Genomic DNA, 14,394 nt, shown 5'->3' with positions numbered 1-14,394 from the left:
TCTGCTCTCTCAACCACGCTCTTTTTATTTCCACACATCTCTCTTACCCTTACGTTACTTACTCGATCAAACCACCTCACACCACACATTGTCCTCAAACATCTCATTTCCAGCACATCCACCCTCCTGCGCACAACTCTATCCATAGTCCACGCCTCGCAACCATACAACATTGTTGGAACCACTATTCCTTCAAACATACCCATTTTTGCTTTCCGAGATAATGTTCTCGACTTCCACACATTCTTCAAGGCTCCCAGAATTTTCGCCCCCTCCCCCACCCTATGATCCACTTCTGCTTCCATGGTTCCATCCGCTGACAGATCCACTCCCAGATATCTAAAACACTTCACTTCCTCCAGTTTTTCTCCGTTCAAACTCACCTCCCAATTGAATTGACCCTCAACCCTACTGTACCTAATAACCTTGCTCTTATTCACATTTACTCTTAACTTTCTTCTTTCACACACTTTACCAAACTCAGTCACCAGCTTCTGCAGTTTCTCACATGAATCAGCCACCAGCGCTGTATCATCAGTGAACAACAACTGACTCACTTCCCAAGCTCTCTCATCCCCAACAGACTTCATACTTGCCCCTCTTTCCAAAACTCTTGCATTCACCTCCCTAACAACTCCATCCATAAACAAATTAAACAACCATGGAGACATCACACACCCCTCCCGCAAACCTACATTCACTGAGAACCAATCACTTTCCTCTCTTCCTACACGTACACATGCCTTACATCCTCGATAAAAACTTTTCACTGCTTCTAACAACTTGCCTCCCACAACATATATTCTTAATACCTTCCACAGAGCATCTCTATCAACTCTATCATATGCCTTCTCCAGATCCATAAATGCTACATACAAATCCATTTGCTTTTCTAAGTATTTCTCACATACATTCTTCAAAGCAAACACCTGATCCACACATCCTCTACCACTTCTGAAACCACACTGCTCTTCCCCAATCTGATGCTCTGTACATGCCTTCACCCTCTCAATCAATACCCTCCCATATAATTTGCCAGGAATACTCAACAAACTTGCACCTCTGTAATTTGAGCACTCACTCTTATCCCCTTTGCCTTTGTACAATGGCACTATGCACGCATTCCGCCAATCCTCAGGCACCTCACCATGAGTCATACATACATTAAATAACCTTACCAACCAGTCAACAATACAGTCACCCCCTTTTTTAATAAATTCCACTGCAATACCATCCAAACCTGCTGCCTTGCCGGCTTTCATCTTCCGCAAAGCTTTTACTACCTCTTCTCTGTTTACAACTCATTTTCCCTAACCCTCGCACTTTGCACACCACCTCGACCAAAACACCCTATATCTGCCACTCTATCATCAAACACATTCAACAAACCTTCAAAATACTCACTCCATCTCCTTCTCACATCACCACTACTTGTTATCACCTCCCCATTTGCACCCTTCACTGAAGTTCCCATTTGCTCCCTTGTCTTACGCACTTTATTTACCTCCTTCCAGAACATCTTTTTATTCTCCCTAAAATTTAATGATACTCTCTCACCCCAACTCTCATTTGCCCTTTTTTTCACCTCTTGCACCTTTCTCTTGACCTCCTGTCTCTTTCTTTTATACGTCTCCCACTCAATTTCATTTTTTCCCTGCAAAAATCGTCCAAATGCCTCTCTCTTCTCTTTCACTAATACTCTTACTTCTTCATCCCACCACTCACTACCCTTTCTAATCAACCCACCTCCCACTCTTCTCATGCCACAAGCATCTTTTGCGCAATCCATCACTGATTCCCTAAATACATCCCATTCCTCCCCACTCCCCTTACTTCCATTGTTCTCACCTTTTTCCATTCTGTACTCAGTCTCTCCTGGTACTTCCTCACACAAGTCTCCTTCCCAAGCTCACTTACTCTCACCACCCTCTTCACCCCAACATTCACTCTTCTTTTCTGAAAACCCATACAAATCTTCACCTTAGCCTCCACAAGATAATGATCAGACATCCCTCCAGTTGCACCTCTCAGCACATTAACATCCAAAAGTCTCTCTTTCGCGCGCCTGTCAATTAACACGTAATCCAATAACGCTCTCTGGCCATCTCTCCTACTTACATAAGTATAATTATGTATATCTCACTTTTTAAACCAGGTATTCCTAATCATCAGTCCTTTTTCAGCACATAAATCTACAAGCTCTTCACCATTTCCATTTACAACACTGAACACCCCATGTATACCAATTATTCCCTCAACTGCCACATTACTCACCTTTGCATTCAAATCATCCAACACTATAACCCGGTCTCGTGCATCAAAACCACTAACACACTCATTCAGCTGCTCCCAAAACACTTGCCTCTCTTGATCTTTCTTCTCATGCCATATATATATATACATATGGCATTTATGGATCTGGAGAAGGCATATGATAGGGTTGACAGAGATGCCTTGCAGAAGGTTTTAAGAGCATACGGTGTGAGAGGTAAGTTGCTAGAAGCACTGAAAAGTTTTTACCAAGGATGTAAGGTATGTGTATGAGTACGAAGAGAGTGATTTGTTCCCAGTGAATGTTGGTCTGCGGCAGGGGCGTGTGATGTCCCCATGATTGTTTAATTTGTTTATGGATGGAGTGGTTAGGGAGGTAAATGCCAGAGTTTTGGAGAGAGGGGCAAGTATGCAATCTGCTGTGGATGACAGGGCCTGGGAAGTGAGACAGTTGTTGTTATCCAATGATACAGCTCTAGTGCCTGATTTGTGTGAGAACCTGCAGAGGCTGCTGACTGAGTCTGGAAAAGTGTGTGAAAGGAGAAAGTTGAGAGTAAATGTGAATAAGAGCAAGGTTATTCAGGTTCAGTAGGGTTGAGGGACAAGCTAATTGGGATGTAAGTTTGAGTCAAGAAAAACAGGAGGAAGTGAAGTGTTTGATATCTGGGAGTGGACTTAGCAGCAGATGGAATCATGGAAGCAGAAGTCACAGGGTGGGGGAGGGGGCAAAGGTTCTAGGAGCAATGAAGAAAGTGTGGAAGGTGAGAACGTTATCTCCGAGAGCAAAAATGGGTATGTTTGAAGCAATAGTGGTTCCAACAATGTTACATGGTTGCAAGGCATGGGCCATAGATAGGGTTGTACGGAGGAGGGTGGATATGTTGGAAATGAAATGTGTGAGGACAAAATGTGGTGTGAGGTAGTTTGATCGATTAAGTAACGTAAGGGTAAGAGAGGTGTGGAAATAAAGAGAATGGTTGAGAGTGCAGAAGAGGGCATGTTTTGGTTTGGACATATGGAGAGAATGAGTGAGGAAAGATTGACAAAGAGGATATATGTGTCAGTGGAGTTATTTCATCTGTGGCGGGGTGGTGACGGGAATGGATGAAGGCAGCTAATATGGATATGTACATGTATATATACATATATGTCAGCGTATGTATATTCGTGTGTGTATATACATGCGTATGTGGGTGGGTTAGGCCATTCCTTGTCTGTTTCCTTGCGCTACCTCGCTAACATGGGAGATGGCGATTAAGTATAATAAATATAAATATTAGAGAGAGCCTCTTGGGAACTAGAGGATCCCAAAATAATGGGGTCTTGGGAATGAAGCGTGCAATTCCTATTTGTTACGAGAGAGAGTTCTACACTCGTGTCGCCCCAACTTCTTAACCTTACACATATGAACCATGTCTTTACTCATGTTTAGACAAAATCATATACATCATAGGACCCCAAGGCCCCTCATCTAAGATCTTACAGCCTCAATGCTGTGCTGCACAGTTATAGGATCAGGTGGGCTTTAAAGCTATATCTATGTTTTGAAGAGATTGTACCCTCAATTGTCAGGCCTTCTACCCTCTCAAAAGGAAATATTAGAAAACTACCAACCACACAAAATACTGGAATCAGAACAATCACTGGCTGTCAGGAACCATAGACACTTTAAACACCAATACAGAAACATCCTCCCAAATTAATCCCACCTCAACATGATCGAATTTCCATTCTATGCAACAACAATAGGTTCACTTCCACCCAATCCACTCCATAACTAACCACCAACCCCAAGGTTGAAGTGAAATGCTTAATCCCGCCCCACTACAGCAACCTTTACCCATAGATCCCTCCACCCACCAGAAACGTAACAAAAAAAAAAGTTAACGCCCGCCCTCCCACCAACCATAACAATCAGTAGCTACACTCCCGAGACAAACACAAATTGCACTTTCCTGTCTACTCCCTGGATATCATCCATCAATACATTATAAACATTTCAACAAACATATCTCAAGACCCTACCAAAACGAAGACACCGATTCCTTGCTTACCACTCGTTTCCCCTTCACTTCCGAGTAAACGAAGATTTAATTACACTTTATGACCTATGGTCCCAACCTCTCTGAATGTGGCCTGGCCTCGTAAGCTCTGCGGGTACCTCAGCGACAGAAGGGACTCCTGATGCAGGAAATCTTGTGTTGCCGGACTCCACCTGCATGAGGTTACACTGCCAGTGAAAAAGTCACCTTTGGCGAGACTGTATCGTCTTCCTTTGACCGTAGTCTTGTTGGAAGACTCTTCGCTTCAAAGTTCGTCTATTTCTGCTTCATATTGTAGTGAAGTCGTAGTCTACAAAACTTCGTTAAAGGGATCCTGTGGTAACTGTGTGTGTGTGTGTATATATATATATATATATATATATATATATATATATATATATATATATATATATATATATATTCGCCATTTCCCGCGTTAGCGAGGTAGCTTTAAGAACAGAGGACTGAGCCTTAGATGTAATATCCTCATTTGGCCTCTTCTCTATTCCCTTTTGAAAAATTAAAAACGGAAGGGGAGGATTTCCAGCCCACAGCTCCCTTTACGACACGCAGGGAATACGTGGGAAGTATTCTTTCTCCCCTATCCCCAGGTATATATATATATATATATATATATATATATATATATATATATATATATATATATATATATATATATAAGCCATGTACCCATTATCAACCAAGGCAATGGGGAAGAACAGCTATGTTAGCCGCAGGCAGACCTACAGAGCCCATGATTCGAACCTAGTGTGGTATTTTCCTCAGTGCATTACCAACATGCACATTACATGTAAGGGAAATTTAAAGGCTTTCTTAAACTAATATTCTTTAATGGTAACAATATACGAGGGAAGCCTAGAACAAGCCACAGTAATAAGTTATGATACAGATTAAGGACACATACAGATCGACTTCCTACAGAAACAAGTATTCAGCAATAAAATACAAAGCCGATTTTAATTGGATACACAATATTGAGGGAAGCAGTGGCCAAATAGGTACCCACTGTAACAGAACAACTTTGGCTAAAGATATGCAAATTACTTACAATATAAAGGTTATTAAATGTCATATCTCTTTGGTATCTTCTTTGTACCACTCTTTGCGATGTGCTAGGACAAAAGCTATATTAAAAAAAAATCGAGTGACATTTCGCAGCAGACGAAATGTGTGTATTGTATTCCTATAGAGGTGCTTCGAAACATTATAAAGCCTTTGAGACACTTTGGACTCACGAACAGTGAATCGAAGCTTAAGTCAAGCTCAGACCGATGTCACTAAAGCTCAAGACAAGCTTAGGCTCTTACTGCTAAAGCTTCAAACAAGCTAAGACTGCTGCATCTAAGGCTACTATCAAGCTCAGCCTGCTGCTACTAAAGCTTCAGTTAACCTTAGTCATTAAAGCTTCAGTAAGCTAGAGCTGCTGCTCCTAAACTTTCGATCAAGCTCAGCCTGCTCTCCCGAAAAGGATTCGTTCCGTCTCAGGCCGCTCCCACCAAAGCTTCGACCCAGCCTAAACTTTGTTTCACAAACCAGGCAGTTGTCATCCATTAAGCCACTCTTCACTGCTCTTGCTGGTGTCACCTGGGTGTGTTCAGCACGAAAGTCTCGCCGAAGGGTGTCTTCAGGCCAAACGGGTTCTCCTTCCATCATCACAGTTCTTTCAGAAGTCTAGGATGACATCTTCAGACGCAAGACCCTGTTGTTCAGATTGTAAATCTCGTCCCTATCTCGTACTATCTAATGTCCAAAGATGTTCGAACGTGAGCTGAAGTCACCCCCAACACATTCGTACCTCCTGCTCCAAGAGTTTCGCCACTATCTTCAATATCTTATTAATATTTCTCCACTTGCAGGTATCCCCTTCTCCATGCCTGACGTCTGTCTGTCTGATGTCCATGGAGGAGCACAAGTTTCCCCTAGAGGTGGCCTCTAGCAGTACTTGGAGGTGGAGTAGTAACAACTGGGGCAACGTCTCTTGATGAGGCAGAAGACGGCGAACAGACCGACCAGAGTCACCAAGGAGAGGCAGACGACCAGCACGATACTACTGCAGGAGATGTAGTCCTGCATGAACCCGCTCTGCAGGGGAGGAAATGTCGAGGTCAGGCTCTTTTATGGGGAGACAAAGTGGATCAGACCGCAGCTGTATGGGGAGACAAGGTGGATCAGGCCGCCGCTGTATGGGGAGACAAGGTGGATCAGGCCGCTGCTGTATGGGGTAGGGCTGGTACGATCTGGCTACTGTATGGGGAGAGGTCAAGGTGGATCAGGCTTCTGTATAGGGAGATCGCATGGTGTATCAGGGTGCTATATGGGGGAAGGGAAGGGAAGATCAAGCCTCTGTATGGGAAGAAGGCAAGGTGGATCAGGGGTGCTGTATGGGGACAGGGAAGAGTGGATCAGATTGAAAAAGCAGAAACTGGATCAGGCGACGTTGCAGGGAGAAGTACGTATCTGTAGGTCATCTGATACAGGAGGTGGACAGAGTAAATAAGGCTCTACTGTGGGAGGGAAGATAGTCCAACAGGCTCTTATTTCGGGATGGGACAAAAAGTCGATCATGCTCTATTTTGAGGAAGGAAAGTGTCGACTAGGCTCTAATGCGGGGAGGGGAAAAACTTAATCAGGGTCTATTTCAGGGGGAGGAAAGGGTTGATCAAGCTCTATAGCATGGGAGGAAAGAAGTTGTATTGCACTGCTTGGAGGTGACCAGGGTACCTACAGGAAATCAAACAGGCATAATAAAAATTCAGGCTACGTTGCAGGGAGAGGGGAAACAATCAGACTAAGAAAGTTGATAAGGGAGATCAGATCAAGACACAAAAGATATAATGGGAGAGCAAACACTTATGGCTAAACACGCACGTTTATTGAATCCGCAAAAGTGCAAGTCCTTCTCTAAATTGGTTAAGTTACTCTTTACCATTTTCTACCAAATACCATAAACGAAAAATGTAATTTAACGGGAAGGCTAACGTAAACTCAAAAAAAAAAAAAAAAATACTGCCCTCCTCAACAGTACAGAAAAAAATTACACTTACATTTTAATACTGTATATTTCATTTGGCTTTGGTTTCCATCTGCAGACATTAGAGCAAGGAATTGGCAAGGTTCCTGAAGTATTGTGGGTCAATGTTTTGGGTCCATCAGTCCTTGATCTGAACGAGCGAGAAAGTAAATTAGACTCATCTGGTTCTAGCAGTTCACAGGCCACTTGAATAATGTTTTCTCTGATAACCAATTCATCACCTTTCTACCCTTATAGCAAGAGGTACTCTCCTGAATAGATCACACTCGTGAACCTCACACAAAGGAAGCTGAAGGTCACTTTAGCACCTTTGTGTACTGCTCTCCATTCATTGTGATCCTTTCAGGCAAGACACACTACCCTCCCCTACCACGCAAGCAGTCCTGGATCATCACACTGGGTGTTTCACAGTCTTCCACTCTGCGACACGACCGGAATCCTCCAGCTCCCACACCCTCCCCTGCCACAAATAAACACACTTGAAGGAATCGGGGGGGGGGGGGGGATGTTGCTCACTCCGTTCCCTGTATTTCTTTGCAAATGCGAGTCGTTTGAGTTTCATTTCCTTCGTAAGCAGCTGGCTTTCGGGAGGGAATGTGATCGTCTTTTTCTGCAGATGCTACATGGTCCTTTGAGAGACGTTTCCTGAAGTTTTGATGGATTTTCGTCTTAGAACATTATCTGTAGATCAAGGAGTTCCACGAGTGTATGGGGATGACGTTGTCAAGGAGGCCGTCTGATAGTGCGTTCTGAGCAGCCCATGGCGCCTAAAAATCTCACGTGCACTCATATATTCTTGCTTCTCGGTAAGAATTCGGTCTTTCTCCTTAGAAAGAGCCAACGATTTTGAAGCACTGGGGAAGATATATAGCATCCAGAGACACAATTCCTAAAAAGAAGTGGCAGCAGGGAAGAGTAAAGAAAGTGTATCCACAAGATAGCCAGAGGCATACCCGAAGCGGTTTGCTGCTGTTCACACATTCAGAATCACTAGTCTCAGCGACCAGATGTACGATGATTTCCCCCTAGGAGCGTAATATGTATCCACAATACACACTCGTTGTATATAGCCTTTGAAAATACGTAGGGAGGAGAAAGGGACAATTCTTGTTTTTTTTGCTGACACTGACCCTTAAATTTGCCGATTCAATTCCACCATAGAGGTACAGGGCTAGAAACAAAGGAGATTCGAAAAATATCCTACTCCACCTTCTGGAACCAGTTGCATTTATTTTCACGAAAGTCGAAAACTTAATATTGATACAAACTGGTGACACATCAGAAAGTGTGACCTACTGACTTATCAGTGGGTATGGTCCTCTGACACATCAGGTGATACGACGCACTGACACATTAACAGATGTAACCCACACCACTTTCACTTCAGTAAAGACAATTACAGAAACAGATTCTGAAATCATTAAAAAGAAATCAATAGGACATTCAAGACACCAAACTTTTTTCCAGTTAGCACAAATAAACAGAATCATGCGAGCCATCTGAGCTAGAGAAACTAAACCCTGAGAGACAAACTGAAAACCCAGTTAGAGAACCTAATGATATTTACACGTTGCTATATAACGTTATGAATCAAATATAGAACTATAGGATGAGAAGACCAACCCTCATAAAACAACTGAATGGGACAAAACAAATGAGCCAAGCATACAGTACGTGAAATATGTAGGTGAATAACTATGCACTTACTGAATGAGATGGAAGGAAATAATTCCTTTAAATAACGTAACGAAATAAGGTAAAAATTGGGAGGGTAGTAGCACACACCGCTTCGGAGACGTGGGGGACGCCAGGAAAGCACATAACAATACGTTCTTATATCCCAGTCTCAGGAGTCCAAAGTTATAAGTGAACATTACGAAACAATAGCCAACCACTCAATAATATATTACAACCAGCAACAACCGCACTGGAGACGCCGTCGAAGGCAGGCATGAGGCATTATTCAACCCCGTTCGACTCCCGGCTAAACCTACACTCCCGCACACCCCACTACCCATCATCACGTCCCACAGCAACCACAACCACTTGCCATCTACGTACCTTGCATCTAGGGCAGTCGCCTTCCTTCTTGAGCTGTATTACTTGGATGGTCGCCGGCGGCGGTGGTGGTAGTGGGAGTGGCAGAGGAGGAGGAGGAGGTGGTGGCGGCGGTGGTGGCGGCGGAGGAGGAGGCAGCACGACCATAGGATGGACCACTTGGTGAACTACCGCTGGTTGGAGCGGCTGAGGTCCTACAAAGGAGTCTTAAATTAGTTCAATTTTGACTACCGATTATTATTATTATTAGCATTATCATTATCATTAAATCATCTATTCCATCTGATCTATCATTTATTCCATCTGATCTAGTGGTGATAACTATAAGAACTTTAAAAAACAAAAACTAACGAACACATCAGGCAAGTGTTGCTCGAGCGAATAATATCACAATGTTCTGTTGAGAATGATGAAGCCGAGTCGCTACGGCCATTAGAAAAGGGTTATGTATGGGTCCACAGGAATGCTAACCTCTGTGTCGTGGTGTCCGTCCCTTCGACTCAACTGAGTTTAAAGTTAATTCTGGTAATTTTACCCTTTCCGCCCAACACACAGACTTCCCCCCACCCCCATATGGTGAGTGATATGCTTTTCCAATGGTATGTGAAGTGATTTAAACAACACTGACCCTCATTTCTCTCGTAAATTACTCTTTCCTGAGTTATTCTCCCATTCCCCATAATGATATTAGGGGAAAACGTGGGAACTCGGGGGGGGTTTCCGTAGGGGAAGTGGTAAGAAACGAGTGATTTACAACAGAAACGTGGGAGAAAAAAATCGTCCGATTCACATAAAAAATCGTCCGATTCACATCAAATACCATCAGAAAAAATACAATCACTCAGATGAAATCTTATAATATACGTCCTAGTATGAATAAACCTAACCTGGGAAATGGGTGTTCCTAGCCTGGGGTGGGGGGGGGCGGCTGCTCTGCTCCCAGACCCCTAAGTTACCTTCACAGAAAGTTTATCCTAATTACCTTAATCAAAGTCGTATGTGCAGGCACCAGAGCGACCTGGTCGTGGGTCGTCGGGTTCTTCCAACATGGCAGCAAGAGTTCAGGGGCGTAATTTTACAGATTCCATCAAAGCAACACGCATCACTACACAAGTCCATCACTAAACTGATTCAAATTTCCAGCCCCCCCCGTTCCCCCCCAACCGAGCAACGGCCATTCACGCAGCATACCGAGCGATGATTGGCTAAAACCAAAGGGTATTGTTCTCTGATTGGATAGTGGGTAACCGACAAGTAGCCTGACCAATCGTGAAGTCACGTGCCCCTTAACCCCCCCCAACCTCCCTCCACCCCACACCCACTCTCGCGCGTGCGCAGAGGTAAACAAACGCGCAAACGCACGTTTATCAATCGTCTTTCGTAAAGAATTTGTGTTCCAGTACGATTCAATATTTCTCAAAATATTCACTTCCTAAGTCATATGAGTTAATCTAAATGCTTCTAAAACTTGATCTATCGATTGAATACAACAGAAATTTCTATTACGTCTGTGGGACGTACACTATAAATACACGTACAGTTATTATTATATTATTTTCCTCTATCATATGACCCCAGTGAGCGGTGAATCCATTCTAAGACCCCGTAAGCTGAAATCCGGTTGACGTCATCTTTCATCACCATCTATATCTGTGGTTTATCTTTTCATTCCTTCACACGGTATTGTTTCTATGGTTTGTTATGATTACAATGCAATAAGCATTGGCCGGGAAAGCAACAGCTTCAAGTAAAGCAAGGCAATTAATCAAAACTTTTTCGATCGCTGCTTTCTCTTGTGCTTCAACTTTGCATTCAATAAAAATGGCCAATTCTCTCTATATACACACACACACCAGACATCCCACGGGCCATAAGTTTTGTGCTCCAAGTTTGCATTCAATAAAAATGGCCAATTCTCTCTATATACACACATACCAGACATCCCACGGGCCATTAATTTTGTGACACACTGAACAGCCATCCACTTTGGTCGTCCCACAGCCAACGTCCGGCCCCCACCACTTGGGCCCTCCGTTACCTTAATAGCAGCAGCAGCAGAACTCACCTTGTACCGTGATCATCTTCAACTCGAATTCAACGATCGTTGGATTAAGCTGTTGTACTGGTTGTGTTAGCAACAGCGGGATGACGATGATCCAGATGGTTTAAGCCGATCATTGAGAACAGACGGTACCCTACCTCACCGTACCCGGGCCACTGGCGACTGGGAATAACACTGTTAAGGCGACACTAAGAATGTGCATTATGAGGTGAAAAATGCAGAGATATGGCGACATATGGGAACTTCTTCCGACGAGAAATATAAATATCAGGTCAACAGATGGCAGCAGCGCTTGTACATTCAAGAGATCGTCTCATATAGTTTTATTAGCCTTGAATAAGTCTGCTGCTTCCATAAGTATGGTGATGGTGTGGAGTTATTAAGATAAAAGAAGGGAATCAGTATTTTCTTATTCCATCACGTCTGCTTGCGAGGTACAGAGTGAAACAGTCCAGTCTGTGCCTAACAAAGCAAACATGTCAAATACGAAGACATTTGCGGTTCAAGAGTTGAACTTCTATGTTTTAGTGAGAGACTCTGTGCAGACGTTTGTCTTATGTCTTGGAAGGAGAGATACTGAAACCTGATCATTTATCATAAACAGATGTGTTTGTATGTTGACTGAACTCTATGGAAGCCTTCACTGTTTCTGGATGGTAATTCCAGCACCTTGAAAGACTTGACGACATTTGAACGAGAGAATGTCTGGTCTGAGAATAATCTTTGGAAATGTGGAGGAGATTTACGGGTTCATGTTCATTCAACCGGTGGTTATGATTTGAATGTTGATAGCCTTAATGACTCTGACAGAAGGTATAGGCTCTTATAGCCTAATTAACCAATCAAACAACCAACCAATTACAGTTGGGGTTTAGTGAGTGTAGATTCAAAACTTTTTTCTTACTTTAAAAACATATAGCAATGTCTGAATTACATGGCAAACTGTACTGATAACATGGCAAATTGTATTATTAAATGACAAATTGTATTGATTATATGACAAAATGTATTGATTATATGACAAAATGTATTGATTATATGACAAAATGTATTGATTATATGGCAAATTGTATTGATTATAAGACAAGATTTATTGATTACATGACAAAATGTATTGATAACATGGCAAATCGTATTGATTATATGACAACATGTATTGATTACATGGCAAAAATGTATTAATTATGACAATGTATTTACATGAAAAATATTATTGATTATATGACAAAATGTATTGACTACTTGGCAAAAATGTATTATGACAAAATGTATTTACATGAAAAATTGTATTGATTATATGACAAAATGTATTGATTACATGACAAAAATGTATTGATTATATGACAAAATGTATTGATTACATGACAAAAATGTATTGATTATATGGGAAAACTTTAAGCTCTACCAGTGGGTGGCAATTCGACCAGCATCCAATCATATACCTTCCCTCTGGGCGACCGGCAGACCATTGGTCCTTCAGCCCAGATAGTCCGGTTACGCAACCGGCAGCCGGTAAAGAAACTCTGATACTCATTCAGCTGGGGAAACCGGATAGGTATCTGATACCCAGGAAGAACCGGATTTATTTCAACTTCTATTCGTTCAGCTCATATGATTAGAAAAGATGAAAGAGATCGTGTGCAGCTGCGGGTACCATGTGTTGCAATAGCGTAACCGAATACTTACTGGAACTGAGATGATGAGATTGGACTATTGGGTTGATCAGAGCGACCCACACACACACACACACACACACACACACACACACACACACACACACACACACACACACACACACACACACAATGCTAAAGAGATAGGGCCCCACAAAGGTAAAACTCCCTCCCCGTACAGGAAAGATGAATACAAGACTGCAAATGAACGAACGAATTCCTGCAATGGAGAACCTGTTTCAGCGAGAGACAACACACTTAGGGAAAGGTGATCATGCATTACGAACTTATAACATTACTTATTAGACAGAGGAGAAGGTGGATGGCCTTAAAGGGGGACTGTCGGAAAGCATTTGACGCTGTTTCACACAAGGAATATGCAGACTCCTTCTCCTTTGATGAACATTGGATTATATTCGTGGAAGAGAACAGAGGACGCATGTCAGAGGAACCTCCTCGAAATGGGTTGATGTCGCCCCCAGTGGCGTGCCTCAAGGTTCTGTTCTGGACCATCAATCTTTTTCATCTACGTGAAGGACTTGGCAAATGGACTGGGCCTTTGACCTAAACATGTTTCCAGATGTGCCAAGTCATGGGGAGGTGAAAAGCAATAGGGATTGCATGGACTTACAATAAAACCTACACAAACTCCAAAGTTGCTCTGATACAATATACGAACGTAGGACTGCCTGCCAGCATAATACACACTTGTAATTCCACACAAATATACTTATCCGTCCATGATGTAGTGGTAAGCATTGTTGACCATGATTCACGCGCGGGTTCGCTTCGGTTCGAATCGTGTACGCGGCAGTGGCCCACTGTCAACCCAGCTATTCATCCTCCCCTTTGGGCTGGTCGATATATGAGTACTTGGCTTAGGCTGGTGTGTGTGTGTGTGTGTGTGTGTGTGTGTGTGTGTGTGTGTGTGTGTGTGTGTGTTGAGATTCACCAGGACTATTCTGGCACGGACACTCGTCCATAGCAGCCCATTTTCGGGTGTGCCACTATTGGCACTGGTCGGATGTTCGTACTCACGTATGCTACTGCTGGCAAGGGTTGGGTGTGTGTGTTCCCATTATACCATAACGGACGCAGGTGTGATTACTCGGGTTCCCATTACTGACACATGTAGGGTGTGTGTTCTTGGGGTGTGTCATTACCAGCACGGGTCGGACGTCTGTGACCGAGGTGCCATTACTGACACAGGTTAGCCCGTGTGTAACTTGTGAAATA

At 43.1% G+C, this 14,394-nt stretch overlaps 1 protein-coding gene across 1 annotated transcript; it reads right to left on the bottom strand.

Annotated features, from left to right (window-relative positions):
* Window positions 1-5,143: 5,143 nt before the first annotated feature.
* LOC139760740 (uncharacterized) lies at window positions 5,144-11,656 on the bottom strand. Its single transcript, XM_071684294.1, has 3 exons — window positions 11,489-11,656; window positions 9,427-9,617; window positions 5,144-6,416 (listed from the first exon to the last, which is right to left on the bottom strand). Exons 1-3 carry the CDS (start codon window positions 11,502-11,504, stop codon window positions 6,267-6,269), a joined length of 357 nt encoding a protein of 118 aa, XP_071540395.1. The 5' UTR covers window positions 11,505-11,656; the 3' UTR covers window positions 5,144-6,266.
* Window positions 11,657-14,394: the final 2,738 nt, after the last annotated feature.

Source organism: Panulirus ornatus, chromosome 3, assembly GCF_036320965.1.
Source record: "Panulirus ornatus isolate Po-2019 chromosome 3, ASM3632096v1, whole genome shotgun sequence".
Lineage (NCBI taxonomy): Eukaryota > Metazoa > Arthropoda > Malacostraca > Decapoda > Palinuridae > Panulirus > Panulirus ornatus.
Note: the sequence above shows the minus strand (reverse complement) of the source record. Positions and strands in the feature narration are given on the sequence as shown.